Raw genomic sequence first — 19,846 nt, 5'->3', positions numbered from 1 at the left:
TTTCAAAATTACAAAAATAAAAATAATAATGGAAGTAGAAAATAATAATAAATATTTACGGTAATCTAACCATACATGTTTTTCATCACTCGTGTCATTTTCGTTCCTTTGAATTGTGATTTGTAAAACATTTTAGATAAGACAACAACGTAATTGACACGAGTATAAAATCTTCACGGCAGCAAGTAGGTGGAGAAACTCAGCTGAAAGAGTCAGTCAGTTCAAATTCTGTGGTCCTGACTTGAGCAACCAACAATTATATGGTCTGTGCCTTTCGCTCAAGCTAAATTCCGATAGTGATGTGTCTAAAGCAATTTTCATATTCCTTTGCAGCTTTTAAAAACAAGCCGCAGAAATTGATGCTGTACCACTGCGCGCACGAGTAGTTGAAATGAAAATTCAACTTGATGAGTTCTCATCTGCTTTAGCGTATATATTTGATGTTGACTACTCACTGTGATGTTGGCTACTCTTCTCTCTGACCACCGCCCTCAGATGGGGAAAAAATGGCCAGTGTTTATAAACCTGCCTTCCTCTAAAAGTGACCGGTCAGGGTTTTTTTTTAATTTTTAGTTACAAATGAAAACACAATAGGTTATGCCAATATTCTCAGCTGAAAGATTAAGTGATGGCGCTTGTTTGTACACCAAGTATATTTACCTATACGTGAAATTATTTCTTTTTCATCCATTATCTAAATCATTCAGCAAATCCATAAATACAGAAGATACTTTTTCTCCTTAAGTTCAAATTCTCGACATGCTTTCTCACGTACGAACATGTAATACAAATAGTAACTTAAGTAGTACGAAGTAAATAATGTACACATTCTGTTCTATGAGAACATAAGCTACTTGGTGACAACGCTTGATAAGCTATTTGCTTTTCTACTACACTTACGGGTTTGCCTTCTTTATACTTACTAGAAAAACTCGAAACAGCTGGTAACATACTTGCTTGCTTGAGCGATCTTGAAATAGTGGCATGCGCTTCGTATATTTTATTCTTCGTAAAATTTTGATTTTGTCCCATGATTTCGCACTCTTAGTTGAATCCGATATGATCTCAGTATGCCTTAGCAATACATAAAATAACAGTATATAGTGCATCTTTCTTTTGTTAGAATCAATTTGCCATTCGTTTCATTCTCAGTGTTGCTAACTTACAATCATTTTTATTTGAATCGTTCTCAAACAGTTGTCATTTCAGAAAAATGGGCTTCAGTGTACATTTTACCCCCCAACACACACACAAAAGGACTCTACTTACTGTTCTTGTTTAAGATACTAAGTTGTATATATTTCATTACAAATGAGAAAGTGATCAAACTAAATAAATAAAAAGAATAAAAACTATTTCATTGATTACGAAGTACTGAAGTTTATGAAGGTTAATTCTTCATGTAGGTCTAATAATTCGTATATAGTTTTAAAAATGCTATCATAAAATAAGCATTTAAGAAATGCGAAAACTGAATATTCGGTGTCATTATTGCCAAAACACCGAAAGAATCTTGAAGAAGTAAGAATTTTATAATGTTGGAGAGGAAACTTATCGGTTCTTTTTCCCGCGGCTGCGGTGAAATTACAAGGGAGGTATTACATGCAGGTTTGATTATATGCTTCTTTATTCCTTTAAAACTAAACGCGTTCTTAAAAGTTCATGAATGAGGTGTCGATAGTATTTCCTCTTAGTCTCTCGACAAATACTTGGTATATGGGGTCACATTTTTTTGTTGTATATCAAATGAACAGATAAATTGCGAGGATTCAAAACATATTTTATAGGTACTTTATTACGCATAACAAAGAAATTAAATGAATAAATCCTCTATTCAATAAGTAAGTAAAATCAATAAGTTTTCATCTTTCTAAATTAACTAATTGAGGAGCAGCTAATTATTTTGAATGGAAACTGTGACTACAAGTGCACGTGTTTTTAGATCTGCTAATGATATTCCTCGTGGCTGTATGGTTAGCATGCTCGTCTTTGGCGCGGGAAACTCGGGTTCGTTTTCCGGTGGGAGCTCAGTTGTTCCGGATTCTACTTTACTCTGTTGGTCCACGTCCAGTAGTCTCACTGCTGAAAGATGCTAAACGCTAATCCAACCATAGATGTGCTAGTAGGGGCCACTAAGCGAATAGTCACGCTAAATGTGGCACTGATTCCATTTTTAGTTGGTTCGTAGGAGTTACTTATGGCATGCATAGTTTTTGGGCCATTAATGTAAATTCTGATATACAAAGGACGGAGGATGATCCAGTTATGATTAGCTGTAATTTACAGTGGTAGGAGATATTCAAAGTGTGGTTCTGCCTTGTTCCTGCTGATGCGTATCTACATGTACAGTATATACTAATTCAAAGATTTAGGAGAGAGAAAATGACTTGGTCCTGCTATCACAAGCCCATGCAATCTCATTTTTAATTTATTGTTTCTCCCCTTTAGTTTGTTTCTTCATTTGTTAGCACAGATTATATTAAAACATTTCTTTTATTTAATTAGTATCACTTCTACCTTGCAGACTGCAATCGTTACAAAGGATGCAAAGCTTCGTAGAAAATAGATCACATTATTAGGAAAAGAAGATTCCAAGTACCAAGTATACTTGTGGTAAATAACTACATTGAAAAAATAACATTAAAGGGTTCTCTATTTCGTGTTACTACTTTCTTTTTCCTTCAAGGCATTTACTCCAAACTCTGAAGATAAGATAAACAAAAGGTAGAAGTTGCATTGATGAGAAACTGATTGTTGAAAAACTGAAAAGCCGCGAAAAAAAAAGTTTGCTGGCTATTTACGAGTGTGTATAATCTAGATTGTTGATAATCAATCTTAAGATTAAAAATATTTAATTAGTCGTGAAGTAGACTGTGTACCATAGTAATAAGTGCAACAGCATCGTAAACGGAGACCCAGCCTTGCTTCAGTGTCGAATCACACTGAATTTCATTGAAATGTCAAGTATCGAGGAAGAAAAATCGATTTTTTTTCAATTTATTAGATATTATGTTAGCTCTGTTTATTTTTCTGGAACATACAGCGTCTATCCAAAATCGTTACTGTAGGAAACGATAGTTCTTTCTCACTCAAGATCTGTAAAAATTTTGAAATCTAATAGTGCTAAATGAATCTGGAATATATCACAACAGTACTCTTCCTTTTTCTTATTTCATATAAGGGGAGGGGAACCGGATATAATCTACCACAAAAAGTCATTTTATTTATTCATTTATTGTTAATAAGTAAAATCACCCTGCCTAATCTATTTGTCAAGAACTGTAATAACTTGATAAAGAACAAGTTTATTCTGGAGTATCCATTAATAAATACTATAGGGTACATAACACACAAATGAATGTTCAAACTTACTGCCGTATCTCATGTAACCTTTTCTATATCGGTGTATAATGTTAGTTATCGCTGTAACCTTAGCATCTATTTCTTAAATAGCTTGATTCATTGCATAACGGGTGCAGATGTTACCCTGAATTTTTTTTTTTTTTTTTTTTTTTTTTAACTATCTTCTAAACCACTTTATAACTTCTTTCTGATATTTTCACGTTATGCTCCCTTTTTTTAAACCTTTTATTGTCACTATATAATTTTTGTGAAAGTGTTTTTCGTAACTCGTACCTGGATGCAGAAAAAAAAATGGACATTCCTTTTACCGAATTCTGTGAATGTTGCTTATTGGTATACAAATCGTTGAGCTTTCCATAGAACTTGTCAAATCTCTATAAGTCTGTTTCTTGTGAATTTTTAAACTTCCAGTAAGTACAACTTTTTAAGTTCGTTTTATGTACACACGTTATGGTACGTTGTTTGATGCCCCTTATACACTGATATAAAGAAGATTGCAAGAAATATAGAGGTGAGTTTCAAAAGTTGATTCTTAAGTACAGGAAAATTCCGTTATGAGAAATAAGCGACAAATATATTTTGTAAAATAAAATTTAGTCAAAATTACGTATCAACAGTTTCACCACTATTTCGATAGTAACCAAAAAATGAGAGAGATGTGTGTGTTGTTCAGAGTTCGACACCTAAGAAATTTTAAAATTGTAAGACATTCTTAGAATTTCTGACATGGTTTTATTCAAGCTAATAAAAAAATAACTGTCCATAAGCGCTGTACTGAATTTTTTCATTAAACGTTCTATATAGGTTCTGCAGATTTACTGCCAAGTTAAAAAGGTAAGCAACCTAACATGTAATCTAAATCCATTACCACTGTGTTCTAACATTAATTGCAGTTTAGTAATGTTAATCGATAGTATGTGATTTGCACATTGTATTTGCTTAATGCTTTAGTTGCAGTTAAGTATTACATTTTGTTAACCAAGAATGCACATTAGCGATCTTGTCGGCAACTCAGAACATGATTGTGGAATTATATAATACTTCGCAAAAAATATATATTCGAAAACGCATAACAGTCGGTCGAAAAAGTGTAACAGCTTTGTCAGGCCAGCCATCTTGAGTTTTCCCGACAGCCCAGAAATCTCATCCCTAATTCGGAAACTCATAAATTACATTGTTTCGAGAGTGTGATAAGAAGTAGCTATTTCTACTGCTGCGTAATTTTCTGTGATTATGACTGGTACCTTCTCACCAGCTATCTGGGTGTAATAAATATTCTTTCGGTCCCAAATTCGTTCCTACGATCGATAATGTTCTCTATAAGGAATTGCTCTCATATAAGATTTTCTTGCTAGTGAAGATATTGCTCGAAAGAAAATAGCCTGGTTACCCGAACTAAATCCGATCGAAGCAGTGTGGGATGTTTTCGGAAACTCAGTGGCGCGTTATTCCCTCCCAAAAATTTACAGGAGCTAAAAGTTGCTCTTGAAGACCAAATGTCTAGTTTTACTTCCAGACTTATGCACTGTAGACTACAGGAGATAAATGATAATGAAAGTGAATAATTAAAATAATTGTGGAATGAAAACGTGCAAGGAAACGGGAGAACCACGAACATTGTTGTCCACACAAATTCATATGACCTGAGATCAAGCTCGGCACGCCCTGTACCAGAGATGAGCACTCCACTCTGCAACCGGGGCCACGGTGGCTCAGTGGTAGAGCGTTCACCTCTGGTGCTTGGGGTCCCGGGTTCGACCGCCAAGTGAACTTTGTGGTGGACAAACACCGCGTGCGTGGGTTTTCTCGGGGTTATCCCGTTTCCTCCCACTTTCTTCATTCCACCATTTCATTCATTACTCATCATCACCGTCTCCTTTAGCCTAACCGGCATAACCGTGGGACGTAAAACTCAAAGATTTCATTTCATTTTCCACTCTGCAACCGTCCTCGGCCCTGATAATGAAGGTTTATGTTCACGAATCTCATCATTGTACTTCTATTAAAAACTGTTGTTGTGTAATATCTGTATAGTAGTTCGAGAATATCAAATTTCTGAAGTATAACTTTCACAATTTTCGGCAAAAATTCTGTTCACACAAACTAAACGTTTTGTTCGTCTGTTTCCTTTTTATCCTTTCTGTCCTTTCTTATATGCTTATCTCGTTATATGCTTATCTCGTACAAAATATTTCGTTTGTCTTGTACTGTTGGTGTAGAACACATTCAGTATTCCCAAAAAGGCAATATGTAGTTCCCCTTTAATTTTGCACATTAGTGAATAATTTACGTGTATAATATCTGTTAGCACACAAGGAACTTGGACTTGGATTTGACATTCTTTCCAAAACTTTGTACAAGATCCGATGTTTTACATATGTTGTTGTTTTTTACATTTATTATTCTTTTACTTACAGCACCTTCTAATAAGTCATACTTATGCCTGGACTCACCAACTCATTCAAATACTAAAGGCGATGAATCTCCTTCCGGAACGTCTCATGAAGTGGATGACCGGCTTCCCGAACCACTCCCTCCGTCAAATATGGTGCTGAGGAAAAGGATTCGTCGCATTCGGCAAGGCATGAAAAGGTTAGAAAAATTGATTCTTTAAACGTAGGATATATATATGGAATTTAACACACTTTATTTGTAGGTAAATGTTCGCAACTTTAACATTATTCCCAAGATAAAGATGAAAACCAAATGAGTTGACACACTTTACTGAGATCAGATACTATTAATATTCAAATTGTTGAATGTTACTAATATTTCAGTTAGCATCCTCTGATAGTATGAAATGTGTGTTCTTTAGAATAATGTAATATGAAAATTTTAAATATTATTTGTAACATAAAGTGAATGCAAATTAATAAAACATTAACATAATGTCTATTAACATAAAATTTCTCCTCTTCGGGAAACCTCACTCTTTTCAGGGAAGAGTATTTGTTTAAATTAAGGACAAGAACAGTTCAATACATTTGAGTACCGCAGTTAGGACAGTCCTTCGTTAGATATGTAGGTACTGTTATTGATACTGATAATTTTGGAAGATTTTCTGTACCGTACTAGGTAAAAGGGTCGATGTCCATACCCTTGCGCGTCCCTTGAATTACGTAAGACGAACATGAAAGTATGCAGTTCTTATCTCGGTCACAACTCTGTAACCATTTCTATTTCACCTTTTTCAAAGAGTAATTCTCGTAACTGAAGTAATACGTGTTGATCTTCCTGGGTATATTCTGTTAAAAACTCAGTTGTTGCATCCTTTTCTTCTATCACAAAGAATTATCATCTCTGGTTGGTTGACTTTAGTTAGTGTCAAGTCTGATCCGTAATAAGCAAGCAATACTGCATCATTCCAGATTTTACATCTATTATGTATGTGTTAATATGAAAATTTGTCAAACTTTTATAATATGTTCATTATTCCAAATGGGAATTTTCAGTGCAACTCACTCCAACTTTGAAATTATATATAACTTAAAACATGCGCGGCGTCTACGTGGTTGCTTCGGGTCTCCAGTACCCATACAAATTAGTTTGATAGAAACAAAATAAAATAAATATTTCTCTATTATGAAAAAATAATAAGCAATTAAAACATTGAAATAGTAGTTAAAATTTCTAACATCTAACACATAATTGGTTGTTTCAAATGTGTTTGTGCGAAGGCTACCAGGCAACACACTCCCTCCTTCCTTGCCTGTCTCTCTGGTCTAGTCAAAGGCAGTCCCCCCAATAAGTAATAGAACTATATCGTGAATAGAATCGCATATTTTCAGTTTGCTTTGATGTTTCCTTACAAGTGACAATTTACAATACGACTTATCCTCATAGTACCGGTATTTTTACTTTATCACAGCGCAGCCCTTTATGACTGTGTTCATAAAAGGTACTAACTAAAACGAAATCAATAAAAAATATCGAGACTCTCCTGAAAATATACAGGGTGTTTCAAAACAACGACGACGTTTGGGAGGTGATTCCTGACACCAAGACAAAAAGTATAGACCAACCTGGGTGCACAAATGCTTCCTTTCGGAGTTATAGGCTGCCGAAAACATGAAAAACTGAATTTTAAAGGTCCATAGCTCCAATACTATGGGACCTACTGTAGTCGGGTCAAGACTTCACTTAGGAACTAATATGTGCCCTATCCAAAAATCTGTTTCAAAATCCTAAGGTACTCACGCAACAGTTTTTATAGGAGTTTGGCTACGGGCATTTAATTGGAAGTACTCACCAACTAACTCTAAAAATTGTTGTGTGAGTACACAGGATTCTGAAACTTGGATATTTGGATAGGGCATATATTAGTTCCTAAGTGAAGTCTTCACCCGACTGCCGTAGGTCCCATAGTGTTGGAGCTATGGACCTTTAAAATTCAGTTTTTCATGTTTTCGGCAGCCTATAACTCCGAAAGGAAGCATTTGTGCACCCAGGTTGGTCTATACTTTTTGTCTTAACTTGGTGTCAGGAATCTCCTTCCAAACGTTGTCGGTGTTGTTTTGAAACACCCTGTATAACACGTCCCGCCATTTACATGCACCCATATAAATTTTGGAAAGTCGACGCCGTTGACTTAAAATCTGATCAAATTATATTAGTTCCATATAATTATGTAATGTATCTGAAGGCAATGATATATTGCCTAAACTGTAACATAAATTAGTAATAGTAAGTGTTTGCCTTGGTCAGATATATTTTTCAGGGTTACCACTCGTCCTGGAAATGTCCTTGAAACTGCAAATTATAATGAAGATCTTAATTGAATGAGTGAGTTGAAAAAGGTACACATTCCAGAAAACAGGCAAGCTAAACTGGGATGGTTATATTCATTTTGTATGTACCTACACCGTTTGAGAGTAACAAGGATCACATCCATTAATTTTTGGTCCTGTTTACTTAGGTCTGCGGGAATGTATGAGTGAAAAGTTGAACATATTTCTGGAATGTGTTCATGTTTCCACCCAGTGTTTGAAACTTGAGGCTTTTGGAATGTGTTCCTTTTTCAACTCACTCATTCAATTGATTTCTATTCTTGTTTTTGTGTTGAATAATAATTTGTCATGCTCCTGCATGTGTGGGTGGTTGACTGAGAGAACTTTCATCCACTAGTTTGTACACCACCCATTCTTACTGTCTTCACTTGCACTATCCTCCAGAAACTGTGCAGTAATTGTATCAGTATCAATTCTCCATAATCAGTCTATTTTCGCAGCAGTCTTACTCTTCAGTAGAACTTCATATGAATACTATTTGGGACTCTAGGTAAAACTCGGTTCCTTGCTATACCAAAGAAACTTATAAGTTTCTTGCACGTGAAGCAGAGCAGAAGTCTTGCTTTATTAACAAAGTCAAATGCTACCCGTAGAGCAGCTTCGCTAAAGAAAGAGATTATGCCTATAGATGAGAAAATCACATAACTCTATACTCAGTTAAAAAGCTTGTAATATAATTCCTCTTTTTCCGTAATTATATCTGTCACACCGTCATGCAATGAAGATGCCATGTACGAAAAATAGATTTTTGTTATTTGTATTAAATTTGTTCGATGCACAATTAAAATGTCATGTAGAAAGAATGAAAATACATGTGCTGGATGTGGGTGGATCGGGTAGCTATAAGGAGAGTTGGGAGGCCACACAAACACACACACACACAAAATACATTATGCTCCGTTTTGTCTATTAATATTCACTGCATAAGCTACTGTACTTTTCGTTTCACTGTTGTGAGTTATGAACCTACAGTTGCAAACCTGTTATACCTTCCTGTGTCGTAAGTCCTGGAAAATTGGTGATTTGTCCTGGAAATTTTTGGGGGAAAGAGAGTGGGGACCCTGATTTTATTTCAAATTTCCTCTGCATACAGTGGATGCACAGACTTCCCTAGTAGACCAGAAAGTGGTGGAATAGAACCAAATAAATAAGTAAATTAATATCATCATTAATAAAAACTGACAGGTGCATTTCGAGGGGCTGTCAAACTACGAAAATGTGAGTCTTTTTTCCTCGCTTTGCAATCTAGTGATACGTTCAAATAGCCCGTTGTTTTACCTCAATGTGCGTACTCTTTCGTGATGGGCTTTCTTGCCTCTGAATTAAAGGATTTTTTCTTCCATTCGGGACTACCTACCATGTAAGGAACTAGGACTAACTATGATTTTTCACTGAATTAAAAGATAAAAATGCTAGTGATCCAGTGATCTTTTTATGTCAGATTGAAAAATAATTTTAGAATTTGTAGTTTCAAAGAACATCCATACAGTCAATCAATATTGTTTAATGTAATGTCACTGATGTTAATGATACTTGCTAATGGATGTTATAGGATATATATATATATATATATATATATATATATATATATATATATATATATATATATATATATATATATATATATATATATATATAGATAGATAGATAGATAGATAGATAATTTATTTATAGACTAAAAGTAAGCACTAAGCTTATATCAAAGATTTTTTCTTGTAATATGATTTCTTCCCTCTCTTGGGGCCTTCTTAAGTAACTCTTCTTTCTGTTCGTTACGTAAATTCGAACCTTTGTGGGGGTTTTTGTAAGTAACTCTTATCTTGCTGTTATTTCTTATTCATCCACGTGGAGGACCTTGTTGAAACTCCAGCGTTCAGAATCTGCCGAAACTTTTTTTTTTTTTTTTTTTTTAAGCTTATAGATTTTTACTCATCTTCACCTGTAGACATTCATTCTTGAAAACCGCACTTTAGCCACTTATATGGTGTAGAAAACCTTTTTATAGAAGTTTCGGCTAATAACCAGGACTTGAAAAATTCTGGTTGCTGACTACTTTGACGGTGACTATACACTAGTTGGTAAGCTCGTCCTACAGTTTAAAAGAAAATCAATTCATGAATTATCACCCTTTGTAATCATATTATAGCAAGCATTTATAGAACAAGTGCGTAATTAGCAAGTATTGTTGATTTAAGAATTATTCATTGAAGTATTCACAAGATGTGTGTGTGTGTTTTAGGTACAACACCCAGTTGCTTGCATTACGACGAGATTTAAGAAGCTGTAAGGGCAAAGTAGCAGAACAGCACAAGCAAATTTTAGAATATTCTAGTAGATTGGATGATTATGATAAGAAATTCGAGGAGAATTCTCGTAAATTTAGTACTTTGCTCCAGGTAAGGTTAAATAGAAGTATTTCTCCTCTTTAAATTATAATTTGAATTTTGTGTACATTGATTTATGTAGTATTTCTCTTTATTTCCAGGTAAATATATGATGTACATAAACATAGTACTGCCAATAACACAGGTTTTTAGTAGCTTTAATAGCATGCTGTAGACAATCTGTATAAAAGTTTGTAAAATAATTCACAGCGTGGGTACATGCTGAACAATATAAAAAATTTACATTATTAGCAGCCCTCGCTGTGATCTGGCGGCTAGCGCATGTGCCTTTGGTGCATATGGTCCTGGATTCAGTTCCCTATGGGAGAGCACAAAATATAAAATTCCACGATCGTTTACTTCATTGATAAATCTTACTGAACTAAACAAAATGATGTGAGTGAATGTAAAAACTCTTGCGTAATGTCCAAGAAAATGAAGAAAAACTTACTTCTTTGTAAAACTTAAAATTAATGCTGTAGTAGAATCATGCCACGTACTGAGGAGAAACTGGTATTGAAGTATACCCTCATCTAATTTTCCATTTTGACATTGAGTGATCTTGCGTAGCGTAGTCGCTAACGCTCTCGCCTTTGGTGCGAGCGATCCCGGGTTCCATTCCCGGTGGGGACATTCGAGCAAAAAGGTGTAAAAGCTCTTTCAGGCCAGCCATCTTGAGTGAGGATTTCCAGTCATATACTGGGTCCCAGGCCGCGTCCTTCCTTCCTCAATTCTTTCTTTCTTTCTTTCTTCCCTTTCCTCGGATAGTATGATCACCGAAGGACATCATCCCACATACGTGACGGGCTAACTTGGCCGTAGATCCCGAAAGCTCAGAAATCTAATTCCTGATCCTTTAACATTAATGAAGCGACAGTACAGTATGGTAAACGATATACGACCTGAAATTGTCATTAATTCTTACATTTTAATATAAGTTTAACTTTTTGAGGGTAAATTCTCATGCACAGTTTTCGAAAAAATAAATTTCTGTGGGACTAGAAAGATCGTTCTTGCCATTTGAGAGTTTATATTTTGCTGGAATTAAGTATTTATGTACTGATACGTGCGTTAACCTACAGATTTATCCCTTTTTTTTAACTAACACATACACCTTTACGCACACACTGAACTACAGTTTTACATTAAAGTAAATCCTATAGTCGCGGCCAACGATGAATGTCCCTTACCCGTACCCTTCTTAAGAAACAGCCCCTCCTGCAAGCATAACCACAAATGACCACAAAAGTCTTTTCTGCACGTGCTGAAGGACAAGGTTGTCACATTTTTTCTTGAAAATGTGTGGACACCATATGCTCTTCTCTTCTAGAGAAAGTCATTGAGAAAACCGTAGTAGAAACGTATTGTAAAAAAAATACATATGAATTGTGTAATAAAAAAATCTAAGATAAATGTTAACTGATCCAGTGCTTACAACATAATTTAAATAAGACGAAAATATCAAAACTAAACACGAATCATTTATAAGGTTTTTCAATAAAGACATCTACACTATTGTAAGAAAAACGATTAAAGTGACTTATTCATCAATACCTAACTCAAATTATTATAGATAGAAACATTAATTTGTACAGAATATTCCTTTGTCAAAAAAACAAGGGCTAAGAAAAGATTTTTTAAAAATGTACGTCCTATTAGAGAGTGAATGAGGATTCAAATAGTTTTTACTAAGAATAGAATATATATCAAATCCTTAAAGTTAGGAAGATAAAACTAGGGGAGTAAACTCTTCATTAAAATTAACCGAAAACATGTTTCAACGATTTCGAAAATTTCGCTCCTATAGAAGAGAGGTTTGTACTAATACTCAAATTTCCGATTATTTATTCAGAAAATGCCGAATGTGGGGATTCGCTTAAGAAGGCGTGAAATTCAGTACACATACTTTTCATTAAAAATTATAGACCACGAGTTTCAGATCTTTTATTTTTTTTATTTTATTTTTATTTATTTATTTATTTTCCCCGAGAAGTGGAAATAAGGTCAATTTCTATAATATTGTAATTTTAGTTTTATGAAAGAAATATCCTCAGGTAATTCGAAACATACATTAGTGCAAAATGTCAGCAAAATTGCTAATTTGATTAGCACTTGGTTGATAAAGCCGTCAGTACCGAAACTTAAAATAAAATTTAAAACATGCTATAATGAGAATATCGGTTAAGGCTATAATGAGAATATCTGTTAATACTTTAGTTTTGTTTGAAATCTATGTAATTCAAATGAGTGCATCTGTCTCGCATGAAAACGTATCCTAAGGTTAGTGACGTGGCCTGGGTCTATGGCTCTCATCATTCAAACCAATAAACTGGTGATATTAAGTAAATGTTGTTTAGAATTATTTTATATTCTTCCGATATATGGTCTCCTTTCACTAAAGTAACCAGGTACCCAGGGGTTAAGCCTGGGGGGGCGCGATGGCTGTGGTAGAGCGTTTACCTCCGGTGCTTGGGGTCCCGGGTTCGATCCCGGCTCGCGCCGTGTGGACTTCGTGGTGGACAAACACCGTTCCCATGGGTTTTCTCGGGGTTCTCCCGTTTCCTCCCACTTTCTTCATTCTACCATTTCACTCATCTCTCATCATCACCGTCTCCTTTAGCCTAACCGGCATAACCGTGGGACGTAAAACTAAAGATTTCATTTTTTTTCTGGGGTTGAGCCCCTTTCGTCCAGCTTTAATCCTCCTGAAACTAGCTTTGCTCCTCTTCCAAGTACACAATTCTTCTTTGTTACTTGGACTTCTCTGGCAGAAAGACCGCGCCACCTGATACGACCGAAATACTTATACGCGACCCCCCCCCCCAAAAAAAAAAAAAATAAAATAAAATAAAATAAAATAAATAAACCGTAAATACCAGCAACCTGCAATTACTTCGAATCGAACAAAACGTTGAAGGAATGTAGAGAACTCACTTACCAACTGACAACTGCTGACAACATTGGTGGTCATAAACAATAAATCAAAGCGTTCTATAAGGAACGAAGTTTTTTTGAGAAAGCATTCGAAGTTAAGATTTTCACTTCCTTCTTTTCGTTTGTTTAATTTTCAAAACAATGCAAAAAAAAAAAAAAAAAAAATAACTGAACCTCTTGTTTGTGTTACTGCTGTGGATGAAAATGTCATACTGTCTTTCTTTTCTTTTGTTTATATATAGACTTCCAAAAAAAATTGATTCGTTTATTGTGGCTTGCAAAAACCAGAAAACTAAAACTCAAGGGAAAAGAGGAAAATTACCATACTACCTGCCTTAAATTGTAAACTATAGCACCAAAAATAAGTCTCCTGCAGGAATTCAGAATAAATACTTACCCTTTTAGATGCAATGTTCCCCCTTTCCACACTTCTATTTCCCCCCCCCTTTTTTTTTTTTTTTTTTTTAGTCATCCGGAAGAAAATAGGATCCGTTTTAAAAATGAGATTCTTTGTTAGCTTATTTTTCCGTATAGATCATTTATGGGCAATAAATAAACATGTCATTTTATCGAAAACTTTCGAATACCAACATAATACAAGTTAGTGTCTAGGTTGAACTAAAAAATCAGTTTTTACTTTTGCTTTCCTCATATGACGATCTGGAATGGAAACCTTGAAACAGAAAGAAAGTCATTCTGTTTAGAAATCTGGCACCATCGACTCCTTTGCGACCTCCAGTGTAGCTTGCGGGTGCAAAGCCACAGGGGGTTGAGGAAAGTCTTTCCTCTTCCAGGAAAAAGGGACGTTTATCCACAGTCACACTTTCAGAACTTAATACGCATTTTTTAGGCTTTCACTACTGTCGTCTTATTATCAGAGCGCAGAAGAATAGATGTTAGAACATGATCAGCTGTAGTCTTGACTGTACATTCACTTTGATAGTTTTTTTTCTTTCTTTATAGTTTTTTTTTTCTTTCTTTCTTTCTTAGTGATATTTTCAAACAGGTAGACAGTGTTAAAAGTTTACAAAACGTGTATTATGTTATTTGGATTGTCAGAATTAATGATCACGTAACTGTTGTTTTATTTCAATTATAACGGATAAGGAAAACAATTACTTGTCAGAGTAGTTCATGTGTGTGCAGAAAAGTAACTTTGTTTCATCTGTATGTGTTGTCTTTGCATTCCACTCCAATGAGGATACGATTCGGATTCTCATATGATAGAAAAGAGGTTAATTCCTATCAAATTACCCAGCTTCATTTTTTGGTATGTAAAAATAACTACAGTACAGTTTAAAAACACTCACGATGTTTCTGTACATTCGTTCTTAGTTTTGAAAATAATGAAACAAATAACAGATAAGTAATCTCTGCTTTTCCCCTTGACAAATGAATAAGTTTATTTTTTAAAATGTATTTGCCTCAACTTTAGTCAAGAGAAACATATTAGCTAATGTTGTTTTTAAGTTATTAATTTCCAGAACTTTTCTTTTGCTGAATAGTGAACTTTTCTTTGGTACTGGAAACCTGTTTCATGTATACAAGTACAGTGAGATCTAATGTGTTTCGGGTATCACATTAAATGCGATAGTCATATTCTTTTTAGTCATGTACACTTTGAACATTTTTTATGATTGCTCACATTGTTAAAGTAGTAATAAAGGACTCTGCAAAACGTGATAAGTTTTTCCTAAAGAAGGATCATTACAAGTGATGTAGTGATAATCAGTTGTAATGCATACTCAGTGGTGTCATTTTTGTTTTTTCTTCGGAACACTGAATATTTCTTAATAAGAGAAGTGAATGTATGGAAATCTGTATGAATATCCTATGTAAGGAGGAAGGGAGGGGGTATAACATGATGTAGGTAATATGTGTATGTTCTACTTATTTTAATATCTTCTTACATTCTTGTATACATGCTGATCGTCCATAAAACTAAGATTCTTACCGAAAAAGATTTAAAGAAAAAAGTACATAGAGAAAGTACTAATATGAAACTATATACTCTCTCTTCACCTGTTTTGTTATTGCATGCTCTCTACAGAGTTGAATGACCCGTCACACAATATGTCAGTTCCTTCATTTTTTCTTTCATTATATGACTGTTCTTTACATGCAAATCATATATTAGTTTAGTGGCAAATTGGAAGTGGTGTAACATACCTAATTCAGAAGGCATTTCACTGGGCAGACCTGTAGGAATTGGGAAGGATATATAATATCGTGTGCTAAAAATGGCGTCCATGGGCCACGAAAGCCATTCTGTGTGTCAAAATAAAACTTGTTTGAACCATTAACATGAATGCATCAAGCAGTTACATCGCTTCTCGCCAAATGGCAACTAAAGCCAGTAGACATTGATACTTAACCCCATCTAGTAACATCAGTGCAAATTATATCATGTTCCAAGGAAAGTCGCATCTTCAGCAACAATTTGTATGTGTTTGCTTCTTTGTTAACAAGTGACTTGATATATAACTTGTACCATCTGAGAAGAATAGATGTATAAAACTATTTGATGGATTTGGTGTACGACGTTATCACATTTTGAAATTCCGATTGGCCATAGCGTCTGAAGGATGGCCTGGGGGTAGAGGGTACACAATTATATAGCATTTGGTCGTTACATGACTATGTTTGGACATTAGAAATTGTTCCTGGGTTTCGTTGGTGCTGCTTCTAGAGCATCATATTGTATGTACAATTCTGATTTTCCGCTTCCGATATATGAGCTAATTTGTTTCTCTGTAGCTAAATAGAGCTCCTTCGTGGCTAAGCGGTTAGCGTACGCTCCTTTGACCTGGGAGACCCGAGTTCGATTCCGGGTGGGAGCTCAAATTCGGATTTCACGTTAATCAGTAGGTCCACGTCTCATATAGCCTCGCTGATGAACGGGACGTTAAACTCAGTCAACTTAACTCTGTAGGTAAATAGAAGTACAGTAGTACTCGATTAATCAGTAGCTATAATTTGAGTTTATATTTCTATGTAAGTAAATACAAGTACAGTAGTACTCTTTATTAATCAGTGACTGTAATTTCAGGAGCTTAACAAATGTAAAACAGAGCTGCAGTATTGGCGCTCGAAATCTCCGGCAAATCCTCTTTGCTGTAATTGTGGTAAGGCATTGCCAGCCAGTGAAGATCTCATGAGGGATGCTGATGTGCAGGCTCTCCTTGGTCAGGGTGTTCTGGTGGAAGAGCCAGGAGAAGGGGAAATAAACGATCTTGCTCCAAAGGTAGATTTTGTGCCTATTGCCAGTACTAGCAGTGAAGATTGGGAAATTTCCAAAAGTGTTGAAACTGTCAACTGGCCGTCTGGACCAAACTCTGATAAAGATGATGATGACGTAAAATCAGGTACCAAAAGAAAGGTTGAAGAAGGAGGTAGTAGCGAGGCATCAGATGTGAAAAAGCCAAGAAGAATAAAAGGACGTAAGAGGGTCAAGATTTAGGTTGCAACTTATTGGCAGTGATTTCAATTTTTCTTTTTTTTTTTTCAAAAAAAAAATTAAAAAAAAAAGCCGGTGAAAACCTTAGGCTTATGGCACCTTGTTGCAAATTCTTTGTAAGGAGTCGAGAAAGAAATTGAATTGTTTTTGTCCTCCTTTGTCTCTCTTTCTTTCTCTCTCTGGATTATATTTTGTATACCCAAGTTTGATTATACGTTTGACCGAAGTATGAAGATAGTTTTATGTATGTGGAATGCCTGAGTCAGTATAATTTATGAGTAGGATCCAGAACATAATTACACACGGCTAGTCAGATTCTTTTAACAATCATGTACACGTTGAACATTCTTGTCTGATTGCTCATAACGTTAAAGTGGTAATAAAAGAATCTGCAAATCGTGATAAGTTTTGCCTAAGGAAGAATCGTAACAAATGATGTTAGTGACGATCGGTTGTGTACGTTTCTTTATTGAAGAAAAACTGCCATTACAGATATTTTGTCATATCTTTTTGTAATTTATTTCCTTTAACATTTTTATTGAGGATGTGCAATGTCTAGAAAGAGAAAAAGGAAAGAAAGAAAAACAGCTGAGCTGTATCGAATAGTAAAGTAATAATAGTACCTGGTTTATATCTCCAAGGTCTGTATATCAAATACAATCTACATACGAACTTTCTCTCTCTCTCTCTCTCTCTCTCTCTCTCTCTCTCTCTCTTTAATGTTATTTTTACTATTATAAATCATCTTTATTTTAGTGCTTGCCTGTGGCTAGTCCTGTACTTCATTTGCGTCCATAATGGGGAAAAAGAGAAAAAGATTAGCTCTTTAAAAAATGCTGAACATACTTCGATTAGTCCCGTTTGGTAAAAGTACATCTATATTGTGCTAGAGCTTGCATATAATTTTTCCATTTGTTGAAATATTCTATACAGTCAGACCAGAAGCTTTATATACTGATAGCCAGTGGAACCAATGATGTAAAATCTGTAGCAGTCAATATATATTTTTTTCGTATATATTAAGAAAAGGAAGTAACGAATGGTTTTCTTTATTTTATAGTAATTACTGATTCAAATATCATGGTGAAAAAAAGCCAGATAAGGAACTCCTGTCATAATCACCAATGATATATCGTAGAATTTTTGACTGCATTTAATGCATTAGTGTCTTGTAAATTATACATGCCTTACACATATGGATTAAATCTTTTAACAAAATGAGAAATATATATATATATATAAATATATAAATAAACATATATGTATGTATGTATGTATGTAAAGTATGTATGTATATGTATGTAGAATAGTATTTAAATATGTTCAAAATGAATTAATTTTTCATAAACATAACATGAATCGTGAATTCGCAGCAGATGCTTAAACTTGTATATAGATAGATAGATATAAATAATATGTATATTTTAGGTTTGTGCGGAGCTTCAGTTCTTTCTTCTTTCATGTTGGGAAGGTTTTTATCTATCGATAGAAATATATATATATATAAAATATAAATATATATATAAACATATATTTTTTTCTAAAAGTCTCTCTCGTAAAATGTGGCCATGTGTTAGGTTTTCATTCGTCTGTGGAATGTGGAAAAGTTCTGATATTTAAAAATATTTCCACTTCGTATGCACAAAACTTAAAAAAAAAAAGAAAAAAAATAGCTTTTTGATAGTATTAGCAGATACTTACGAAATTGAAGGCATGTGAACAGAAAAAGTATGATCATGATTGACGAAGAACCGAGATAAAGATGAGGATGCGAGTTCCTTGCTTTTTTCCCTAACAATACAAAATGGGTTGGCTATATAGTCACATCCATGAGACGTTTTCGTCTTTCTTTTTTTGTATTGACGAAATCTCGAAATATAACCCTCCCCTCTCATGGATCCTTAATTTTGAAGGTTAAACTATTTCAATTATAAACCTGACACGGTAGAAAGCAGCCTTATATAATATATCTATTTATATATATGAGTGTATGTACATGTAATATGGATTGGAAATAATAAAAAAAAAAAAAAAAAAAAACTGTGATATACATTTTTTAAAAGAAAAATAAAGGAATACGTCTTGAAATTTTATTGTAATTATGTTCAGGCAGTTCTGAGGTATTAGGTCCTCAGATTAAAAACAGTTTTGTTTGCTTGGTAACTGAACTCGAGAACACAAAGGAAGAAGAAAAAAAGAGTGGCGAGTTCCTCTGTTGATGTGGAAAGAGAACTTAAAGCTGACAGTTCTACTATTACGAATAACTGTAATGTTTACTGTAGTGCTTTTGTATTTAAATGTTGTCATACGTGCCGACAATGAACCATAAAAGGCTGCGTGTAGGTAAAAGAGCTCCTAACGACCCCTCCTTTATATTTTGGTAGTTTCTCTTATAAATATGTGTATAGGATAAACTAATATAAAGAAAACTGCAACATGACAATTCAGGATAAAAGAAATATATATCTATATATATATAATATAAAAAGAAGATATAATTTTTGTGCTTATCGTTAAGTATCTTTTTTAAAAAATGAAACTTCTATCATTGTAAACATGTTCTTAATTATTCATGTGAATAGTATTGGAACCAGTGTTCACGGTTACTTAGATGTAAGTCGTTTGAAAAGAACGCCATATTAGATGATTTTATTAATATTTTCACATAAATGAATACATTACATATTGATGTTAAATGTACCCCATGTCTGTTTCATATATATATATGGATGATGTTATGTCACTAATAAATCCTATTTTTAACACGAATTCTCACCCAAAGTACATAATAATACAAAGTTAATTGTGCAAGTAGAATTTTAAAAAGGAAAAAAAAGTTTGATTGTGTGTGTGAGCATGTTATGCATGTGTGTGTGCGTGTGTATGTAATAAAATTTAATATAAATGTAATTTTGTTTCTG

The 19,846-nt window shown here is 34.3% G+C and overlaps 1 protein-coding gene across 3 annotated transcripts in view; it reads left to right on the top strand.

The window, feature by feature from the left end:
- The window catches only part of LOC145678693 (uncharacterized), a 48,587-nt gene extending 28,741 nt beyond the window's left edge, over nt 1-19,846 (top strand). For all 3 annotated transcript variants that reach the window (XM_081749097.1, XM_081749099.1, XM_081749098.1), the window contains exons 5-7: nt 5,781-5,955; nt 10,390-10,546; nt 16,518-19,846. In XM_081749097.1, coding sequence (XP_081605223.1) covers nt 5,781-5,955; nt 10,390-10,546; nt 16,518-16,928 — 743 coding nt within the window. In that variant the 3' untranslated portion in view covers nt 16,929-19,846. The remainder of the gene's footprint in view (nt 1-5,780; nt 5,956-10,389; nt 10,547-16,517) is intronic.

Source organism: Thermobia domestica, chromosome 2 (assembly GCF_964235325.1).
Source record: "Thermobia domestica chromosome 2, izTheDome1.hap1.1, whole genome shotgun sequence".
Classification (NCBI taxonomy): domain Eukaryota; kingdom Metazoa; phylum Arthropoda; class Insecta; order Zygentoma; family Lepismatidae; genus Thermobia; species Thermobia domestica.
Note: the sequence above shows the minus strand (reverse complement) of the source record. Positions and strands in the feature narration are given on the sequence as shown.